This window comes from Cygnus olor, chromosome 1 (assembly GCF_009769625.2).
Source record: "Cygnus olor isolate bCygOlo1 chromosome 1, bCygOlo1.pri.v2, whole genome shotgun sequence".
NCBI lineage: Eukaryota > Metazoa > Chordata > Aves > Anseriformes > Anatidae > Cygnus > Cygnus olor.
Window position 1 is genome coordinate 61913256 of NC_049169.1, and position 23962 is coordinate 61937217.

Sequence of the window (23962 nt, forward strand, 5' to 3'; positions counted from 1 at the left end):
CTGAATATTTATTTATTTTATATTTTTTAAGAAGCATGGACCTTTGAGCTGCTATTTTTCTCTGAAGGAAGCCTAGTTCAAAACTGATTATCTACAAATCTGCATTGCTTGTGGTGCTGAGGATGTAACTCTAAAACACACACATAATTCTGACTTGCTCTGTAGGACTCCCAGATGTGCTTGGTCATGCCCAAGAAGGTCTGTGAGACCAATGAGGAGAACTACTTCATAAGCTGTATTATTAATCATATTATAATTTTTTCCATAATATGGTGTCCAAAGAGCCAGACTAAGCTCCTGACTAGTATTTAGGCTGCTCTCTGTTAATAGTGCATAAATACATTTCTTTTTTTTCTGCATATGACAATTGATAGCTAATGGTCATATTCCTCACTTATAAAATACATTTCTGCCCAAACATGTCAGCCTAAAACTTGAAGAATCTGCTCATGTCCATGCCTTTCTTGTCTCATTTCTTTGGAATGAATTCTTGAACACTATATGTAATTGTTTTTAACAAGGTCCTTCTTCTTGTTCTTTTCAGCCTGTCTGGTCTTGATGTTGAGCTGCAGCGTAACCTCTCTTAATTAGGATTTTAGATTTGTCTAATTCACATTAAGGATTCTATTCTGTTCAGGAAGGGGAAATCATCCTTCTGTCTCCTAGATTTACACAATTATGGTGGTAGTTTCAAAGAGAAAAAAAAAAATGTAGCATTGCTGTTAGTGTAAAAACAAAGCAACAAAACACATATTGAAACTCAGGAATGAACACAGATATGCATTGTGTGTATGTATCTTGTAAGTTTGTGTAAAATATCCTTGACTTATACAAGGTGATGAGACGTGATGCATATACGGTTAGTACCTGTCCTGATTTATCTGCTTGTTGTCTACCAGTTTTCTTTGTAAAACGTTAAGTCCTCCTTTTAAATTTTTGAATCAAAGTACATCCGTTGTCCCTCATTAGAACGTCTTACACATATAATGCTGTGTAATTCATGCTGTCAGCAAAACAGTGCATTCTGGATTTTGTTAACTGACTCAAATATCTGTTTTGAGGTGTATTTTTCTCCTTCCTCCCTCCCCCTTCCAGGCTGCTCTCCAAGTGGGTGGTCACGGAGAGAGGCTGCATCAGTGCCGTGAGGTGACGCTTTTAACATACAAGTCAATCCCCATGCAAGTGGATGGTGAACCTTGTCGTTTGGCTCCCTCGCTCATTCGGATCTCATTAAGGAACCAAGCCAACATGGTGCAGAAAAGCAAGAGGAGAACATCCATGCCTCTGCTGAATGAGTGAGTCGGATATGTGCATGTCCTATGCCAGGAGGCCTGTTTGAGCCAGCATATTCAGTTATAGATTTTGCATGTACTGGACTTGCAGTGCATTTAAAAAGAAAAAAAAAATCAATCACATCTCCTGAACTTTTTTTTCTACTATATTGTAATTAATTTACTGGCTTCTTCTTGTTCTTTTACCTTCTGGGTTCTCCTCTGTCTTGCTTTTAGAAAGGTGTTGTATCTTTCAGTTATATATTTAGAGATGTCTGTATAGGCTCAGCGGTATGCCTCTTGGCTTATGGCAGCTCTGCATATCTATGCTATTTGCCCTTAAAATTCTTATGGTTTGTTTTCTGAGCTCTATCAGCCTGCTTTTTAAGCTCTATTAGAGACTATAATAAATTGCCACAAACAAGAGCTACTCAGGACATCTTGCAGTCTGTACTGTGGTAGCGTGCTGCCTGGGACTGCTAAAGGAGAGAGTCCTGGAGTCCTGGAAAGGGATTTTTGCACTTTTATAGGGAATCTTGCTCCAGTATAGAAACCCAAATGAGAAAATCCAGTGCAACTTAGCTAAAAGTAAGAACTCTTCCTCTAGTCTCCTGTGCTCAATGGCAGTAGATTGTACTATTGAAGATTAGATTGGTGGATTAAGGAACCAGCAACTAGGGGAAGAGTAAGAAATGATGATCAGAAAATAAGAATACATAGCATGAGATGGAGGTAGCACAAGCATTGTAAAGATGAACAGAGAAAAGCAAAAACAATTGGAAATCAGGAACACACAAGAAGAAAATACAAGACTAACTTTCCTTTTCATAATTAAAATTTATTTGTAAGTATTACAGAAATATTTTAATAGAAAAAAGATATTTCATTTTAACCTATGAAATATTCACTCAATAAAATAACTCAGGTTATTTTTATAGACCTAATTTTATACTTTTCATACAGGAGGTCTTCATTTGTGCTAAAAATCAGGGATAAGTGCCTTTGCTGTTTTTCATCAAGTTTTGAAGTGATGCAAAACAGTCTGTCCATTATATAGAGAGGTACGGACCTAAAAGTTTTAAGTTATGAAGGATACACAGTTCATTCATGCATCCATGCACTGGAGATTTCACTTTTCTGGGGATCTGGGTGAGAGATTTTGTTGTTGCAGGTGTTATTGTGTCAGGGAATAAGTGAAGAAACACTTGTGAAGAGAAATAATGTCTTTCATTAGACTAATCTAGTTGGAAAAAGCCAACAAGGTCTCAGACACACCTTTTTCTCTGTAGGTATTTTAAAGGTTGTCTGTGTTTTCAGTCTGTATCATGTAGTGAAAGATATTGTTTCTCTTCAATCTTTGTCTTCAACCCTTCAGAGCTTCTTGTTATTCTGTTTGTCAATCTGTTCACGTAATCAAGGCCTCCTTGGTTACTTTCAACATCTTCTTATTCAGTTTAGCACTTAGTGTTTTCTTATTGAGACTGATGCTTTAAGCTTCAGTAGACCCTCATGTCTGTAATGTGCAATTCCTGTTTGTCAGGAAAATGCATAAGGCATACTCATCACTCTTGAAGAGTAAAGAATAGCCTGTGAGCAGTGATGCCTGATTTCATCCAGCCACCACAGCTCAATCATTTGTGAAAGCTAAAATTGGGCAGAGAGCAATCCTGAGGCATCTCTTTCTACACCGATGGAAGCTAATGCAAATGAAAAAAGAAAATTCCTGGTATTTTAATCTGATAATTTGATCTGAAAATTAGCATGGCTAGGCTTGGATTTTGATGTCTGAATTTGAACTGTCATAGGGAAATACAGTCATAGTGTATGCCAGTTGAGAAGAAGATAATTTTTCTGGTTTAGCTTGACTTGGATAAGTTATGATGACATGCTTTGTTGCTATCTGAGTCTTTTGATTTGGCTGAGATGCTTCTCTGTAGACCTGTGTTCTGGAAAAATACAAATGATCTGTTGACTATTTTAGTTTCATCCTCATGGTGTGAACCTCATGGTGTGTATATATCTATATATGTGTGTTATGTACGTTGCTCTCAAGTGTGGAAGGGGAATAAAAGATAGGAATTGCTTATTCTAGTGTGACAAAAAGTAAATGGCATGTTAAAGGTTAAACTATAGGAGGCATTTAATATTTTAAGAACTACATTCATTATGAGGATGTATTGCAGCACTTCACAAGAGAAAATATTCAATTAAATATTGTTTATCTACACTTAACTTGATAGCTAGAATGTCTCCTCATTCCATTAAAATCTACTAGAAATTCTTATATTTGATTGAACATGATATTTATTTATTTATTTTTCTTAAGACTGTCATCTGAATATTATATGTTTGAGATTAGTAAGTGGGTCCGGAGCTACTCCCTCAATTGTTAGGCAGCTGTTCATGGGCTCCTTGCAAGGAAAGTGATTATAAAATTATCATGTATTACAGTAACTCAGAGTTGCTATTATTGCTGGCCACGAGGATATTGATAGATAAGGAGAATAAGTAGGAGAGCTCTTTGCAATTTTATCTAATCCAGTGTCATAAATGGAAAAGATTTGATTTTTAAGATGCCTTACCCTGTGTTTCTGTTTTCTTATTATATTCTTTGTTCTGGGAGTTTTGAGGAGAGAGTGGTTTAGAGTATAGTGAGTTTGTCATTTGCCTTGTGGATGTGCTCTAGTTTCTGGGGAGAAATAGTATTTTAAAATTGAAGAACCCATATTTACTGTAGCTGAGTAGGAACAGAGATTACATCCTTTTCTTGATTGGGAGCAAGAAGGCTTTAGAAACATGGTTCTTTTGAGACTGTAAGAGTTGCCAATCCTCCTGATTTCAGTTGCTCTCCTTTGAAATGTGTAGATGCTCCTACAGAGGACACTTGTATATAGCAGAAAAGGATTGGACCTTGTTTGACATGTTTGTTCCCTCCATTTTCCCACTTTTATGCTTTTAGCACCTTATAATTGCACAGACATTGCCTCACATGGTTCTACACAACCCTTCAGGGTTGAAATTCCTCTATGTTGATTCTGTTTTATCTGTTACTGAATAATATGACCTTTTCAAGGTGTCAGGGAAATTAAGCAGCACTTTAGAACAGGGGTAAAATTTCTTAGTTTGTTAAAAATAATTAATTAAAACAGTGACTATGCAATCAAATTAAGGAAAAAAAAAAACTTGTTTTTGTGGCGTTACTTGAACTGAAGGAGCATGCCTTTCCTGTTGATAGCAGCAACCCAGTGAATAGCTTCGTTCAAGCTATTAGGGAACAAGTAAATATGCTGTGCTGAATTTTGTCTGAGCTGAGCAAATTACTGGTAATTAATATTTTATTTAGTTAGTTAATTTTTCTTTCACTGTTGAATTGCCTGCAAACAAATAATGACTTTCTCAGTATATTAAGTATTTCAAATTAATTACGGACTACTTGCTGCAAATAGTGAATTCTTCTTATTGTTCATCAAGCATTCATTTTTCAACATTTACTTTTGGAAAGTTAAGTTTTTTTGATATGACAGATTATAAACATACTCTTGAGCAAGAGAAGATGGCCTATTTTCAGTTTGTACTCTCATGACAATTTTAAATTTTGAGTTGGAGCACAGTGGAGACAGTCATTGCTTGGTGGATGGTTACAATGCTTGTTCTAGTTTGTTTCTAATGGAGGCTGTTCAAACATAAAAGGCAGACACAATCTCTTGTCATCCTATAATGCATTAAAAATAGAGATAAGTAACAAACCAATAAAGTGTAACAATCCAGAAACACCTTTTTAGGTGCATGGAATATAGGTGCAAGAATGAGGTGATGCAGTTGACACTTGGTTATGGATGGAAACAGGCAGATAGTGAGGTTGTGGCAAAAAAGGCAGGTTTATTTTCTTCTCATATGTCTCTTCTGTTGGTTTTCCCCATCGTGTTTGCTAAATGTACCAGCAAAAGCAAGTTTTTGCTACAGTCAGATCTGCAGACTTTTTTTTTTTTTTTTTTAATAATAATAATATATTCTTACTCTCCTTCTCTGAAAAGACTTGCCAGCTAATTTCTGATTCCTTAATCTCTATTAGTGAAGGTAGTTTGTGAAAGAGACAACATGAGAGCTTGGTTTTCTATGATCAAGCCAGGAATGTGGTCTTGTGAATTAAAAGTAAAATGTGTGTGGAATAACAAGAGAAGCCATGGCTCAATTTTACAGGAATCATTTTCTAGTTGGAAACTACAGTTTAGTATGCTGCTCAGTAAGTTTCAGTTAGTGATCATTGTATGAACCCCAAACGATAGATTTTAGTTCAGGTTGGGGAAGAATGGTCTGCATGATAGAAGAGATAGAAGAAGGAACAGCTTATAGGTAAAATGATGTTCCATATACTTGAAGAAATCAAAGGGACCATTTGAATATAAACACCAAGAGTTAGTCCTGGGAGTCACTTTATATAAAATGCATGTTTCCCTAAGGTACATGAAAGAAGAATGGAGACTGCAATTTTTCATTGTGGATACAAAGTCTCTAGTAAGGGTATTTTTGTTTCTTAAAAGTTAACTAAGTTAACCAGTCTTTGTAGACAATTCCATCCATTTGGATCTTGGCTTTGATGTTTGTTTGCATTTCTGGACTTGCTTCCAAAGTCTGCTGCCTTGAAATGTTTCAGTGCCTGTGGAACACATATCCTGGGGCTCCTAGTCTTCTTTGTATAGCTAGCTTGTTATTGGTCCTCCTCGTTCATGTCTTTAGAAAGCTCCTAAGTGCTGTGTAGAAGTGTTTTGCTCCATTTGCATGTCTTCTGTTGCTCTTGGCTTCTTAGTGTGACCTTGGAGCTCTGCATGTCTCTCATTCAACTTTTATGTGACACATTCCTTTTGTTTCTGTTTAAACGTTGTATGTCTTTCTCTTTCTTTCTTCTCTTCTGCTCTTTCTTTCCAATCTCTCTCTCTCCTTCCTTTTTCCTCGTCTGTCCACATTTGTGCTGCCTTTCACCTGGCCACTCATTTCCTGCTGCCTATAGTATCCATAAAGTGCAGTCTGCTGACCTGAGGAGAGTCTCAGCTCCCCTGATTCCTTCACTGTGTGAGTATCTGGCTTTTTTCTACCTTTGAAGTTCCATAATTTGTTGCTGTTACATTGTGCATTGTTCAACCAGGAGACATGCCAGTAAAATCCAATAACAAAGGGGAAATGGGAAATCAGGAGACAGCATGGCAGGCATGGAGCAATGGTCTAGCCAGTTAAGGTGCAGTCGCACAGTACCTAAGGAAAGCGAGCAGGGCAGGTCTGGTAATTGTGACTATATTCAGCCCAGAGTACAGATTGCCAGACAAATCCATAGTGACAGGCACGTCTGAGAAGTGCCAGGTACAACCCACAGGACAAGTTTAGATGACAGGCTTTTGTCCTTTGTTTTAAATAAAAAACATGGTATGAACACAGCCATGAAACATTTCTAGATAAGAAATCAAAACAGAAAACTGGTCTACCAAAGGAGTAGCACGATAAGTGTCATGATATTGACTGCAGCTGCATTGAAGATGGAGACCTCAATAATATTTGCTTGTTAGCAAGTCCCGTGTAGTAACTTGCTAGATTGCAGCTACAATATTGAAAAGACTAATATTTTTAAGTATGTTGAATTGGCACTTTTACCATTATGTGTGGGTATCTTCTAATTCATCCCCTTTATGGGAACACGCTGTATGATGAAAAGATGTGTGTGCGCAAAATTTAAAAAAAAATAAAAAAATCCCAACTTAATATGTCAACTCAGGCAATATAGTTTGGCTTCAGAAATACTTTCTGACTATTCAGTCAAAAAAAACAACCATTTTGCTTTTTATTGACATCCCTTTTGTCTTCTTGCTTTGCCGTCTTATGCTGGATATCTTTTCAAGTGGGACTACCAAATAAATAACTTGGAGATGCATGATGGAAAATAGTAATTGCTGAGCTATAATCCAAATATTCAGAGCAGAAACTTGATTCCAAGCATAATTCTTATTTCATCATAGAAGAAAAACAATGGATTATGTAAAACAAAAAAAAACAAAATCAAACAACAACAAAACACCAACACTTCTCTGTTCTAAAAAATGGGTATGTGCAATAGACAACGTAAATTTTCAGCCAGTCAAGGATTATGTGGAAAATTGATTGAACATATATATATATATATATATATTTAGAGCAAATCTCAGATTTGCAGAAAAGGACCTGAAGGTCCTGATGAACACCCAGTTCACCATAAGCCAGTAACATGCTTTTGTGGCAAAGAAGTCCTAATGGTGTCATGAGCTGTGTTAGGAAGAATGCGGCCAGCAGGTGAATGGTGGTGATCCTTACCTTCTACTCAGCACTGGTGATACCACACCTAGAGTGCTGGGTCCAGTTCTGGGCTCCTCAGTACAAGAGACATGGACATACTGGAGGAAAGCCAACAAAGGGCGACAAAGATGTTTAAGGGACTGGAGCCTCTGTCCTATGAAGAAAGGCTGAGAGAGTTGTGACTCTTCAGTCTGGAGAAGAGAAGGCTTGGTGTGGGGATTCATCAATATCTTTAAGTATCTAAAGGGAGGGTGTAAAGAACATGAAACCAGGCTCTTTTCAGTGGTTTCCAGCAACAGGACAAGAGGCAATGGGTCCAAACTAAGACACAGATGGTCCCATCTGAAGATAAGGAAAAGTGTTTTTATTGTGAGGTTGATCAAACTCTGGCACAGGCTGTCCAGAGAGGTCGTGTAGTCTTGCTCATTGGAGATACTCAAAAGCTGTCTGGGCATGGTCCTGGGCTAGAGGCTCTGGGTGTCCCTGCTTGAGCAGGGCGGTTGGACAAGATGACCTCCAGAGGTCCTGTCCAACCTCAACGATTCGTCACATTTCAGAAAGCTGCAAGTTCCTCCTTTGTTGTTTTGCAAACAAGCAATGATTTCCAATTCAGTGTGCCTTACCCTCGTATCATATTGGCTGTACTCAGCTGAGGAAAAAAACATAATACAAATAACTTCTCTATCAATAATTTAGTATCCTAAGCAAGCCTTTAAAAATACTTGAGATATGCCTTATTGCTTACACAGAACATTAACCAAGCTGTAAGTCTGGGAGAAGGAGGATTGTTGCCAAGTTGAGGGATATTCCTTGGAAAATGACATCCAAGTTTGATACAGTTCATTTAAATATCTCATTTGATATCAGTTCTCAGGATAAGGCAGACAGAGAGAGAGACTCATAAGTCCCAAACTAATTTGAAAGTCAAAGATATTCTGTATCTTAAAATCTGTAAAAGACAAACAAACAACAAACAAAAATAGATTAAACATGCTTCTGTACTGTGGCTGCCAATTAATGTGTCTGACAAATTAAAATAGAACTCATGACGTATCAAGGAAATTTGATTTGGGTTGTGATGGCTTTGAGATTCAAATGTGTTTTTTTTTGTTTGTTTGTTTGTTGAACAATATATAAAGAGCCTGAGTTATAGTTAGTACTGAACAGCATGACGGATTCTTCAGAGTCATGGTGATAGATACAGCTTGTATTAGATAAATTCCAAGTTTTCTGTAGCAGGGTATGCATGGGAACTTGAGGCAGCCAAAATTATTAGGCACATATGGTCTTTGTTGCAGAGACAGTGGAACTGTAGCGTGATCTGTTTGAAATGTTTGTACAGGGTGCATGAGTAAATACAAGTGCTGAATTTTTAACTGGGGCTCTTTTAAAAGGAAGGTAAAGACTTGCATTTCCAGCTGGATGTTCATTAGAGATGAGGAGGATATACATATGATAGTACATCTGCATTATGTGGTTAATTCAAAGATGTTCTGAAAAAAATTACCATTTAAAACTTGACTCACAAAGGTTGTACAGTCCTTTTACAATCAAAATAAACACCATGGATATACAGTGATTTTTAAAAAAATTACAACATCTGCACAAATGAAAATGCGAATACTGCCTTATTGGTAAAGAGATTTTATTAATAGAGTTGATCGCAATAGGGTGTGCCTAGAGAGTCTGTATGCATGGCATGCAGGCTATGTGAATAAAAAAGGGGTGAAAGGAATAATTTTTGTGTATAGAGATCAGCTTTGTGGGTTGGGTTGAATATGGGTATTGTCTATAGAAGGAGAATCTAATGAAGATCGGGGGGAAATGAGGCAAAAGGAAGAAAGTGTTACAAAGTGAGCTATTCTCCAAATGCATAATTAAAGATGAAAGTGCTTGTATACATCTTCCTTTTCTTTGCTAAATGAATTATCAGAAATTGAGTCTCATTTTTATTTTGACAGATTTTCCTGTTTAGCAAGTGGGCACCTGTTTAGTGGGATCATTACTATTGGAGAATCCACAGTGCTTGGGAGCACAAAGCATGGGAGGACCACAGCTAGCCTGGTGAAATTACGGAAAACAAAGATAGGGATTCTACATGGCACCTGGGCAAGTGTTTTAAGTGTATGGGTGGGTCTAGCTTTTTTACACAGCAAAATATTTGAGCTCTTGCTGGAGCAAGTGTGAGGTAAAAAAGGGCAAAAAGATTTAGTACAACTGGCTTAACCTGGCTTATCTGGGATAAAACTCATCAAAGAGAAGGAAAAAAAAAAGTCTTTCCCTGGTGTAACTTATATATATATATATATATTTTTTTTTTTGGTAAAAAGCTCAGAAAGAGCTTTGCCTTAAAATAGCAGTGGACTTTTCTGAAGTATTGAAATTTGTCCATTAGAAGAAGCTAGATTATTCTGGTTTGTTGTGCCAGTACTTACATTTTAAGCAGAGAAAAGCTGTCAAAAACACATTTTAATATATCATTTGCAAGCTCTGTGAATGAGATCTCAAAAGTAAGGTTAATTTCTTTTTCTCCTCTGGTTGCTATTTTCCTTTTTCCAATTGTTCTAAACACTGGAACATTTAATCAGTTTTGCATGTTTATTTCTTCTCTAGGAGATAGGCAATTCATTAATCTGTCACTGCAAACGTGCCCCAGAGGAATATGGTGTTTTCTAAAGTTTAGTTTTTGCAAGGGAGGGGCAGGAGAAGATTTTATTTTCCTTTACTCTTTGCCTAATCAAATTAAAAGCTGTATGTGGGTAGTTTGATGTGGTTTGTATTCTGGAAGGTCTATCAGAAATTTGTCACTGGATATTGTAGAATTGTTGGACTGTTTTTATCATCATCATTATTTCCTTTACGCAGACACAAAAAATAAGAAATGGTTCACAGGGTTTATTAATAATTAATATGTGGATTAGGGCATACATAATTTAAAAGTTTCTCTTCCCAGTTGAATCAGCCTGGTGACATAGCAGAAGCGTTATCCAGCTGCTGTGCAGGAGCACCTAGGGCAGGACCTAAACTTGCTCTGCCTGCGTTCTCTTTCCTGGGTGACTGGATGCAGGAACACGTTTCGTAAGAGAAACAGCTGTGCTCCAAGTGAGTTGGCTGGTATCCTCTTGCCAGTTGCTGAATGATTAATAGGGGGTGAGAGAAGGAAGTCACAGCTTTAGGAAAAGCTGAGTGGGTTTTATCGGTGAGTGGAAGTAGAGCAGGTTGCAGTCTCAGAATAGGTACATGCGACTGCTTCTGTGGGTTAGAACCACAAGTAATGGAATGGGGGAAAAAAAAAAAAAGCTCTTCTCATTTTTGTAAGGTATTTGCTGTGGTTTTTTTGTTTGTTTTGTTTTTTTTTTTTTTTTTCAACATTTCTAGAATTGCAGAAATGCTATGGCTCAGGTGTAGGAGGGAAACAAACATACTTCTACAGTAAGCAATTTGCAGCAGGTATGGGGGTTTGTGTGTGTGTTAAAATAAGTCCACCTTATAAACAGTTTATTCAGCATGACACTTACTTTCTAAGAGCTACCCCGTACAAAGAGTGGTTCCAATTCCAGTGTGCACCCTGGTGTGCCATTCGATGAATATGTACTCAGAGAGGAGTAGGCTTTAAAGCAAACAATTTTTATGCTATTTTTTATATTTATGCTATTTATTTTTTATTTTTATGCCATTTTTATGTTAAAGCAAACAATTTTATGCTTTATTTACATTTAATTTTTTAAAACTATTTTTATGACTGTCTACAAGTTTTAAGAGTTCCCAGAAAGCATCCCATTTTCCTTAAATTAAGAATTATTCAATATATGTTGTCTTCTGTATTGTGGAAAAATGAAATCCTATTTGTTTGATAGAAACTAATACTATTTCCTTGTACTTTTCAGCTACTTTGCAAGCTAGAAAGGAAAGAAAATAATTCTTTATTATTGAAATTACATAATATTTGATGAGGGTGAATTAGAGTAATTTTGAGAAGACTTCATAACATCTGCATACAATCATTTATAGTTTGTTTCAATGAACTAATGTGCGTAGCTTTTCTACAAGGCTCATTTGGATTGTTATTAAATAATGCCTCAAATGTGCACTTCTGGTCCATGTTAATCAAAAGTCCATCATATAAAATTCAATATGGTAAAATAGCCTATCCATGCTTCTGCTTTGAGAAGTTTGATATTTAGGCTTTTATTTAAATGAAACCATTTTAGCTAATCAACACAAATGAACAGAATGTTTCAGTTGACCTGAATCTGTACTTATGGTCCCATGGGGCATATGACCTTTAGAATGTAATTCTGTGGATTGACCTGCTTGGGGAATGAGGTTCTTAAGTAGGTTCTATAGGAAGTAATGGAATTCATTCATCTGTACTTTAAATTACTTTTCATTGACTATGTAATACACTATTTTGAAGAATAATAGGTGCAAGAAATTTAAATATGTTAGGTTGAATTGCAATGCAGCAGTTTGTGAAGATTTATTTATAAATTTTCTACTGCTCTATCTGGAATGCTTTTCTTCCTGTCCTTACACATGGGCAAGTTATTATATGCAGTATTTAGAAACATCAATTTCTATTAATACAATGTCAACATTTGCTTTCAGTGACATTCAGCACTGTATTATTAGTTTTTGCATAGATACGCTTGTGTCCTTGAGCTTTGTGGTTTCTGAATATGCTCAGTATGTCTAAACAAAAGGAATAGTGCAATTTGTATAATAGTAAGGATTATTATACAGTATCTGTGGTGATTACAGAAGTATTTATGGTGGAAGTGTTTTGCTCAACTGTGTTTAAGAGAGCTCAGTATGCAGCTCGTGAGTTGTGTGACTGAATGAGTCAATTAGCTGGTTGATGAGGACAACATTCTAACACGTCAGATATCACAAAGAGTGAATATTCACATAGTGAATTTTTAGAGGCAAAGCTATTTTAAATAGGTATAAAATTCAGTAAGACAGTATAATGTCAGCCAACAACTATATTCTGATAGAGAAAAGAGTATTTGAAAATAAATCATACCCAAAAGTTCAGATTTAAGCCACTGAATAAATGTTTTTGCATATGTGTATATATTTGTGCATATATACACGTACGTGTACTTATATGTATTTGAGTTGTGACTGCATTACTTGTGTCTGGACTTAGCTAAGTATATACAATCTCTACGCCTTAGAAAGGGCCTCTGAGCACTCGTGTTTCTGAAAATAGCTAATTTTGTCTAGAAACTGTAGTTTCTGAGGTTATGCTTTTATGAGTAAGATAGCTGAATTTCTCAAATGGGCAAAATGGCAAGTTCAGTTGTATCTTTTAACACATACGACTTATTTATGTAGTACTATCTTAATGCTCCATGTCTTGAAGAAAGGTGGTGAGCAGGAGAAGGAAATAGGAAACCCTGATGACACTTTTCATCTGATTATGCTCCTGCACTTGACCTGGAAAGGAGCTATTTCTCCTCAAGTAATACATTACATTTAAGATTGTGTTCTTGCTTCGTCATGGATGCTAATTCAGAGATATGCAGTGCACTGATGTACCAGGAAATTCACCCAATATTTCTCGCAATAGAGCATAGCTTGTCTACAGTTGCCTGTATCTGGCACATTCCTGTCCTGCCATGCACCAAGGAACACAAGAAAGACCACAGTGTGTGGAAAGAGAGGAAGTGAAATTTTGAGTAGGAAGTACTAAAGACTTCACAGCCTTAGTAAGTCCCACACAGACATTGCAGAGACATAAAAACACATTAAAAAAAATCATCACTCAAAGTGAAGAACGCCAGCAGGTGCTGGATGAACCAGACTGGTGGGAAACAACATATGGTAGAAGGACAAATATCAGTCAGGTATCTGCTATGCGTGATCAAAAAGGATTAATCAAGGAGAAAAAGGAGTAAGTGATCTCTTAGGAGTTACAATTGCAGCTTACGTTGTGAACTAAACCTGTACTGAAGTGTTTTTCCTCTGAAAACACAGAGTGGAAGTGGGAGGCCTGAACATTACACACTAGTGAGATGTGTAGCAAGGAAGAAATGGAAAAGGGTGAGTAGGGAACAGATATGGTATGGTTCTGGTTTGGAGTGCAAACATCACCAGTCCTGGGCTAAGCTAGTCCTACTTGGGTAAGAGCTTTTGGTAAAATGCTTATTTTTCACTGGGGATTGGAAGGTGTTTTTTTTTTGTTTTTTTTTGTTTTTTTTTTTTTTTTTCAATACAGTTACAGTTTGGGTAGTTCAGACTTCAGAAGAATAATATAGATTTGGTTCTGGTTTCAGACAAAACAGCAGTTTGAGACAATTTTTGGTTTGGGTTTACACTTGGCTTAATTCAGGGCATAACAAGAATGATGTCTGTCTTTATAGCATGGTTGAGTGTTACAGGAGAAATAAGACATTGCTGAGTTCTCCTGTCTCTCCACCCCCTTTCTTCCCAGCTGAGCTCAAAGAAGAGGTGATTCATAACCAGTCACTCCTCCAAACCTACCGATAATCCCCAGGTTATAAACGTATCTGCTGGAAGACTGAGCTACCTTCATAATAATATGTGGTGGTAGCAGCATAGCTTCTTCTCATGTTGTACCAGTGCATAAAAGATTTCACTTTTCAAGGCTGTCAGTCTGTCATTTTCATGAACCCTACTAAGTGCAATGAATTATTTTTTTTTTCCGTCAGACAAAGACTATGCAGTTAAATTCCTATGTTTCCTCACTTAAACATTTTCTTATCTTTTCTTGGCTAAAAATAAAATCCTCCATGATTTTTATTTTTGAAACTTGCATTTTGTATAATTTGGAAGGGAAGGAACACAGTTCCTCAGACTATGTTCATTTCTGATCCAGCAGTGTGACATTAAAGTTATTTTTGAGAAAAACAAAAAGTGTCAGACTCACTGCAATTACAGTCGTCTTCCATCTACGTACCTTTCCCTCCAGCTTGCATGTGATAATATTCCCTGGGTTGCTGAGCCAGCTTTAGAGTCTGCACGTGGAGAATGCAGATCTGTAGGATAATATAATGGCACCTGAGTTAGCAGGCTGCCCCCCGAAGCTCTGCTGGAAGTTACCATCCCAGGTGTCTGTCAAGAAAACTGCAAAAGCTTACCTTAAATATGAACAGTGTGCCTATATCTTGGGGTGCTTTTACACAACAGTCCCCGTCATAGAGCAAACGAAACACATTGGGCAGCCTATGTACTGCTGGGTGCATCAGTCTTACAGCTACTATTAAGGATTACTGATTTCTAAGTTATCTTCCATGTATCTTAGGGTTATTTTCATTTTTAATACAGAACTCCTGTTCAGAACAGAAGGAGTGCAGCTCGTTGTAACATGTTGTCTTACACTTCAATTATCAAGGCACCCTGAATTCATTATCCTTTATCACTTTTTAGGCTGAGAGTACTTGTGCCAGTGGAGCATTTTTTTTATACTGGGATTTGATTTTTAATCTTTACTTTCATCTGCCTGTGTGTGACAGAGCTGTCCATAAGTGACAGACAAAAAGTATGCAGTTAAGAAAAGTCTGAAATATTTGCTAATTACCATCTCAGTGGTAAAAAATCTTTACCAAGAGATGGTTACAAACTATGTGTTAGATCTGCAGTATTTTCAGGCCAAAAAGAAAATGGCTCACTTAAAAAGGGAAAAAAACATGTGGATTGTGCTCATTGGTATTTAAACTAGCAGTGCAAATGCTGTAGGTCAAATATTTTAGAACTGAAACAAAGGGAACAGTAACTCTGTCTATGACAGTGCACAGAATGCTAACTTTTAAAAGGCTGTGTGTATGTTAGGTGTTCTGTCATTAACTAAAATAAAACATAGTGAAAATAGTCTTTCAGTGGAAGCACTGAATGAAGAATCTACTTTTAAATGGGACAGACCTGCCAGGACAGACTTTTGATATATATGAATTATAATACACAAGCTATCTTTCTCTCTTTAGAATTGTAAAATGCAAATGTGATGAAGTTAATTTATATAGCATTTGGTTAAAAAAATCAAGTAGTAACAGCAAGATGAAATATGAAAACAAAACAAAGCTCTTCAGAACAACTTTCTGTCAACATATGGGCATTTAAATTTATAGATGGGAACCCATGGACGATTTCAAAAGTATGCAGGCAGCTGAGGCATCTAAATCAGTAGAAAAGAGGTATCTTTTTTTTTTTTTAATTTTTTATTTTATTTTATTTTATTTTATTTTATTTATTTTATTTTATTTATTTTATTTTATTTTTTTAAGTACCCTTGTAATTTGTGTATGGGACTCTACTTTAGAAATCCAGTTCTTGGCAACGTTTGTTGCCTGCTCCCCAGGACAGAGCTGCTGAAACAGGATCTTCTGAAGATCTGGATGGATGTTCTCATGGACAGAGAAATAATTATCCTGAGAGATGTCCCAAGAAATCATCTGCATCCTGAATCAAAGCTTCATGGATTTACTGACTTTAATAGGTCTGTAGAGATGTACAAAAAGGCAGATTGCAGCAGGGAGGGCTATTTATGTAGAGACTGAAGAGCTCAGAAAAGCCCATGCAATTCCAGACCACACAGCCAGCAAATGGGCTTCTTGGTCTTGCTTGTCATTTAGGATGTAACAGGTATTTTGTACGGTGGGTAGTCCTAATCTTGTACAAACACAGTGATGGGCCTGGGAGGAGCTGGCCCAGTTTAGAAGAGGCTTGCTCTTATTCTTCTTTCACAGAAGATTAAAATCTCTTCATATCTTATTTTTCTCTTTGTTCTTCCATGGAAAACCTTGTCTAAGAAGTTTTCTTCTTTTCTTACAGTCCTCATTCCATCCCAGATCGCCTGCGGATCAGAGTGAACCGGATTAATTTGCAAGAATATGAGGGGCTACTTTATGACAAGGAAAAACTGCGTGAAGCTTGTAAGTTGGAAGAAGCTAGGTTGTAGCTGCTTTTGGTAGAGCATTCTGTATAGATCTTATATTAGCAGTAACAACAAAACAAAAACAAACCAGGGTCAAGCACACATTTTGAATGAGTCATATGGGACTATACGTTCATCTATCGATCTGTGCATATGCATATATACATTCTGTCTATATAAATACTGCCTGTATAAAGAGCATACACAGAGAATTCAGGTGTTTTCTTACTTAACTATGCCTTCTGCAAGTTGATTTCATTAGCTGTAAAATAAGTGTTTTTCATACCTCTTATTTTATTTGCGTCTCTCTGTTGATTCTACTGGGTTTCTCCTAGCATATGAAACTTATTAAGGTTTTATGATTAGTACCAAATTTGAAACTGAATGAGTGACCATGATTAATTTCATATTGCAAGAGCAGTCTGATCTTGAACATGGTTTTAGCACAGGTGCATTTATCTTGAGAAGCAAATCTGGTTTCCCTTACTCTTTAAGAGACTTCAGTTTTGCACGTAAGAAAATAATCACTGTTTTGTTTCCTCATGTAATGGTTTAATTGCCACATTCAGGGGTAAGTCAAAAGCAGACAGACGGTTGCGTTGGCAACACTGATGATGATGATGATCCATGCTTAGAAATGGAGTTCCTTTCCTTGGTGACACACAGTCATTAATCAATGAGGGACACGTCTGCTTGTGATAACAATTTAATAGAGTCTTGTTCATGCATCTGGCTCATTATTCATATTAAATTACAAGCATGACTGTTTGTTGTGTAACAAAGCTTCAGCCTCCTCTGTAATATAGAGTGCTCTGGTAATTACAGGATGACACTCCTTTTAATTGGTTTACTTATCTTACTGTTGGAAGATAGTTAAACTGTTTCACTTTCACCCCTCCAGTTCCACCCCTCCTTATTCTTCTCTCAGTTCATCTGCTCTCCATCCAACAAAAGAACTGAAATGGTTTGAATTTTAATGTAGGTCCTGACAGCCTCTTCTGAAGTTTGTTAGTACATTTGAGCCATAATTAAAGTAATCTAAGCCTTCATCTCCGGACTGAGAGGGATAATAACAAGAAGAGTATTATGGCTCACTGGAGAAGAATTTCTTTCAGGTTTAAGTTGAGAGTTTGACCTTGAGTATCCTTAGGGCCATGTTGGATAGATGTGTTTTCAACCCTGTTGGAAACAATCTGGTTCCTTTGGTGGTTCTTCCTATGCCTTTCCAGCTGAGGACAACTATTCTCATCCAACCTCAATACAGATGTAAATTTCGTTTATTTAGTATTTATTAAATAGATCTTAAGAGCCATTTATGTGGTCTGACAAGAGTTATACAACCTCTTACACTGTTGTCACTGCAACTGTAAATAAGTATTTGTTATTTGTCACCTTCAAAAACCATAATGATAACATTTTTAAAAAGAAAAAGTCCAGAGAATGATCTAGCTGCTTTCAAATTTGGTTTTAGACTATACACACATTTGATCACTTGCTGATCATGTGCTTAAGAGGTTTTTATTCAAAAAGTAGATGTTTGCACACCAAAAGTTAAAATGGTTGCTTTCATACATTGGCAGACCATCTTCAGGGGGGTCCTTTTGTATCTTTTTCAAATTCCTGTGTGATCAGATTGATAATATAACATAGCTGGGCTAGAGTATTCTTCCCTGACTCTGTTCATGAAGTTGTTTTTCCTGTCTGTCCTTCTTTACCTGTCTCAATGATTATTGCGTATTACTGTTTTCACATTAAAATATCAAAAAGCAAATAATATCCCCACCAGCCTACAAAAAGAAAATCAGAAAAGATATCTCACCTTACCCTCTGCAGATATTAGGAAAGCCCTGTATAAGGACACACAACTCACAGCATACACTGATAGTCATCAGCCTGTTTTTCTGGACGTAAATCCTATCATGTCCTATCAGAATTGTTCAACCTAAAGGCTGGACTAACAAGTTTACAGGAGGCTGATCTTGATTTGAAGATTCCTAGCTAATGCTAACTACGGCTGAAGAAAATCCTGTATGGGAAGAGAAGCACTCTCTAAACAGTCAGAAATCAAACTGTTTAAAATATGAACTCCTTGAATTTCATCCAGCTCCTTGAATTCCATGAAGCAGAAAAATGGAAAATCCCTGTGGTTCTGGAACTAAGATCCCAGCTTCCCTGTGACTTACTGCAAGATGCTTGTATCTCCTCTGGGAACTGAGATGTAGTCAGACATCAAGCTGAATCATTATACTAGAGGACTGCACAACTTCAGTTTTTGAGGAAGGAAGCTGGAAAATCACATAAATGTTCCTTTTAAGAAGAGCAGATAGCCATTTTAATTGCATTTCTGACATAGATAATTGGATACATATTAAATGGCTTTCTGATGGGAAGTCTATAGATCACTGCCTGCCTGTCCCTATCATTTACTGAACACATCTATGGAATAAGCATGCTGTCTCAGTCCTCATCAGCAAACCCTTTCATGGAGCATTGCCACTAGAAGTTATTTGGTTAGAGGAGGAAGAGGGGAGTGCTGAGGCATAAGAAGTAACTCTCATTCTTTACCTAGGAGTCTATAATGGGCAGGGTGGGTTGAGGAGAAAGAGTTTTGCTGTCCAAAATAAATGACCATGACAAGTTAATGATTGAAATTTTGCCAGTCTTAATCAAAAATTAAAACAGATAATATTTGTGCACTAGCAAAATACAATGAGGATGATACTAAGTTAGGAGGAGCTGTTGACTTCCTTGAGGGTAGAGAGACCTTGCAGAGAGCACTCAACAAATTAGAGGGTTTGACAATCACCAACAGTAAGAAGTTTTACAAGAGTAACTGCCAGATTCTGTACCTGGGATGGGGCAACAGTGGGTATATGTACAGACTGGGGCATGAGAGACTGGAGAGCAGCCTCATGGAAAGGGATCTGGGGGCTCTGTTTGATGTCAAGTTGAATAGGTGTCAGCAGTGTGCCCTGGCAGACAAAAGGGCCAAGCACATTCTGGGGTGCATCAGGCACAGCACTGCTAGCTGGTTGAGGGAAGGGATTGTCCTGCTCTGCTCTGCACTGGTGCAGCCTCACTTTTACTACTGTGTGCAGTTATGGGTGCCCCAACATAAGAAGGACATAAAACTATTAGCATCCAAAGGAGGACTATGGAGATGGTGAAGCATCTAGAGAGCAAGGTGTATGAGGAGCAGCTGAGGTCACCTGGATTGTTCATCCCAGAGCAGAGCTGGCTGAGGGGAGGCCTCATGGCGGCCTGCAGCTTCCTCACGAGGGGAGTGGAGGGGCAGGTGCTGAGCTCTGCTCTCTGTGGACAGCGACAGGACCCGAGGGAACAGCACGGAGCTGGGACAGGGGAGGGTCAGGCTGGGTGTTAGGAAAAGGTTTTGCACTGAGAGGTTGGTCAGGCACTGCAGCAGGCTCCCCAGGGCAGTGGTCATGGCACCAAGCCTGCCAGCGTTCGTTTGGGCAATATGTTGCCAAACATATGGTTTAATTTTTATGTAGTCTTGTGTGGAGCTAGGAGTTGGACTCAATGATCTTTGTGGGTCCCTTCTAACTCAGGATATTCTGTGATTCTATGATTCTAAGAGCACTCATATTGGGTCTTGTTACAGTAGTATTTCTTCAAGGCCTATTTTAAGAGGGGTAGCTTCCTGCAGCACAAATATAGCTCTCAGGTGCACGTGTGTCTCTCTTGATACTCACAAGAGACTCACTTTGCATATCTGTCAAGACTTTGGCAGAACACCTGCAACTTAATTCCAGAATACTGTGCCTTACCATTCATTCCCTGCCCACACCAATTAAAAGCACTTTTACCTCCCCAGATCTTTTGAAAACTAAACCAGAATCCCACAGCAATCTGAAAAGGAAAAGGAAGACAGTTAATAACGACTCATGCTCGTTATCCCTGAAGGAACAATAGCAAAGAAGCTATTACGGTTTTTGCCTGTCACATGTCTCCATAATAGAGTTTTGAAAGCTCTGACATCAGTGTAATAATCTGGATCACTTTAACTCACAGTAAATACATTTCACTCCTCTTGTTTGCTTGAAATACTGATTTGATTCTATCAGCTGCTTCATCTGAAATTGTACTTCCTGACATCTAACAACTCGTCATACAAACTGTTCCATGAAGATTAATCTTCACTGTACTGGAGGTAGACACCTCATTCTGAAGACCTTCTGAGCAATTAAAGAATGTCATTTTGTCCTCTGAAGGTCAAAACTCTTCTTAGCCTAGTCTCTTCTGTTGCTCTCTACTTTTTTTTTTATTTATTTTATTTTTATTTTTTATTTTTTAGCACTGCAGCTGCCATTTAACCAAGACACTGTTTCTGAATTTCCCCTTCCTTCTCTCACCTATGTTCTTCTTCTCCTTCATTCTTCTTCTATCAGCATCTCAGTATTGTCTGTGCGATGGTTGATGCTGGTACAAGGGATGCTTATTGATCCTTCTGTGAGGGGGTGAATGCTTCCATGCACTCTCTTAGGAAAGGGATATATCCTCTTCATTTTATGTTGTAATGTTCTTTGTTGCTGCAAACGTAGTTGTCAACTCTAACACCTTCCTTATATGTCCCAAGCACTTGTCACTCTAATCACCAGTTTCACTTCCTCCTGCCCAATATGATAGTTGATCCAAAGCAGCATTATAAATCACAGAATCACAAAATGGCCGAAGGTGGAAGAGATCTCTGAAGATCATCTAGTCCAACGCCCCTGATGAGCAGGAACACACCTAGAGCACATTGCGCAGGATGGCATCCAGGCAGGTTTTGAATATTTCCAGAGAAGGAGACTCCGCAACCTCTCTGGGCAACCTGTTCCAGTGCTGTCACCCTCACAGTAAAGAAGTGCCCTCTCATATTCAGCTGGAATTTCCTGCGCTTCAGTTTGTGTCTGTTGCCTCTCATCCTGTCGCTGGGCACAATTGAAAAGAGACTAGCTCCATCCTCTTGACACCCTCCCCTCAGATATTTATACACATTGATGAGGTCTCCCCTCAGTCCTCTCTTTTCCAGGCTAAATAGGCCCAGCTCTCTCAGCCTGTCCTCGTACGACAGGTGCTCCAGCCCTCTAAGCATCTTAGTAGCCCACCTCTGGACTCGCTCCAGTAGTTCTGTGTTCCTCTTGTACCAGGGAGCCCAGAACTGGACATAATGCTCCAGGTGTGGCCTCACCAGGGCTGAGTAGAGGGAGAGGATCACCTCCCTTGACCTGCTGGCAACACTCTTCCGAATGCAGCTCAGGATACCGTTGGCCTTCTTGGCCACAAGGGCCCACTGCTGACTCATGGTCAGCCTGCTGTCCACCAGGACTCCCATGTCCCTCTCTGCAGAGCTGCACTCCAGCAGGTCACCCCCTGGCCTGTACCAGTGCTTGGGGTTATTCCTACCAAGGTGCAGGACACTGCACTTGCCCTTGTTGAACTTCATGAGGTTCCTCTCAGCCTAACCCTCCAGCCTGTTGAGGTCCCTCTGAATGGCAGCACAGCCCTCTGGGGTGTCAGCCACTCCTCCAAGCTTTGTGTCATCAGCAAACTTGCTGAGGGTGCACTCTGCTCCATCATCCTTGTGGTTGATGATAAGTTGAACAACACTGGACCCAGTACTGACCCCTGGGGGACACTACTAGCTACAGGCCTCCAACTAGACCACACCACTAAGCACAACCATCTGAACATGGGGGAACAAGACAATTGTTCTTAAAAAGGCAAAATCTTTCTGTTTATGATACCCAATTTTCCCCATTCCATTTCCACTAAGAAATTCTTGACAATGGAGGTATATGCAGAAATCAATTATTGAAACCAAACACATCCATAAATTAATTAGTGCTCAAGAGGTCCTCACATCTTCTTTGTCCTTCCTAGCAACATTGCTGTAGATTTGCACCATGAAGATGGAGGGGTGAATTAGCTCACCAGCAGCAGTAAATGCACAGATATTTTTTATTTATTTTTTATAATTTTTAGTTTTTATTTTTTAATAGAACCTGTCAGTTCTTAGTGCCCTTTACATGTCTTGCATACTGTAGCCCTGCAGATCCCATCTTAGTAGCTCAACACCACTAAGATTAAGAGGGAATCATACTCAACCACAGTGGCAGCAGTATCAGAAATAAGTCTCAGCTCTGTGACAGCTCTGAGTCTCTCACACCACCATCTTTAACACAGAACCAGCCAGTCCTTATCTCCTCTGGAATAAAATGGCACAGTAAATTAAATAGCTTTCTCTTTTACTTCCTTGCCTTTTTTTTTTTTTTTTTGTGTGTGTGTGTGTGTGTGTGTGTGTAGGGATGGAGGGTAACATGATGTGACATCAACCTCAGATTCTTATTTCTTCTCCAGTAACCTGTCCCTTACTGACTATATCTAGCCAAATATCTATGTTGCATATGTCACTGCCTTAAATTTCTGTAGGTTATTTGAGAGTTTGGGGGTCATCTGATGAGTTCTTATTGAGTACATGGACTAACAATATTGTGAGTAATTTGAGATGTGTACATATACAGAGATAACGTGGCTTCCCTATACCAGTGGTGTACTTAGCACAGTTTGAGAATCCCAGATCTATGAAATGTATTCTGATTCTTTAAAGCTCAGGGATATAGTGGGTGAATACAATTTGGAGAGAATTTCATATGATTTTGAGCAACTAGATAAATAAGAAGAGGTCAATGCCGAGGATTTGGTATTTACATCTTGAATCCTCATAATGTAGAGGACATGGGATCTTCTACTAGGTGTCTATTTTAAAGAGCAAAAACTGATCTAGCAGATGAAGCCAGGACAAGGCTGATTAGCCACTTAAGGAAATGTGCTCAGATTGGGAGGCTATTTGGTCTGAATGGGTGTAGGTGGAATGCATTGCATAGCTACAAACCCACTCTTTTGCCCTGTAAAGTAAGTATCAATGGTTACTTATTTGTCAGGAGGTGTCTTAGAGTACATGGTGGCTTATTTGTAGAGGTTCTGTAAAAGGCAACATTGCCCAAAGACTGTCTACTAGATTTCACTCAGCTGAAAAGTCACCATATTGCTCTAACAGCTTTGCTTTCTCAATGTGTGTTGTTCAGATATTAGCTAATTCATGTATTTTTCTCTCACAGTGGTGTAGTAAGATCTGAAACTGAGAGGGTTGAATGGGTTGCCTAAAGTCACCTAGAAAGATGATAAACCAAGAGGATTAGAAGTCAGCAGTGAGTTAAATATTGGAAACTCTGCTGTTTCTGTGCTCCTAGATTCTCATGCTGGTGTTTACAGATGTAAACCACTGATAAATGTTTGTAAATGAAACAGAAATGACAAAAACAAAGATGAAGTTGCCAAAGGCATTGTTTGTGTCTTTTTTTCGGTCTTTTTTTTTTTGGGTGAGACCTTGTGGGCTTTGTCCAGACAGCACAATAAATTACATTTCTCTTTTTGACTCATGTACACACATGCATGTGTGCATACACAG

At 38.2% G+C, this 23962-nt stretch overlaps 1 protein-coding gene across 1 annotated transcript in view; it reads left to right on the plus strand.

The window, feature by feature from the left end:
- DGKI (diacylglycerol kinase iota) overlaps positions 1-23962 on the plus strand; it is a 212287-nt gene that overhangs the window by 121758 nt on the left and 66567 nt on the right. The window contains 2 exon segments of the mRNA XM_040561335.1: positions 1096-1295; positions 16386-16486. Of these exon segments, the coding sequence (XP_040417269.1) occupies positions 1096-1295; positions 16386-16486 (301 nt within the window).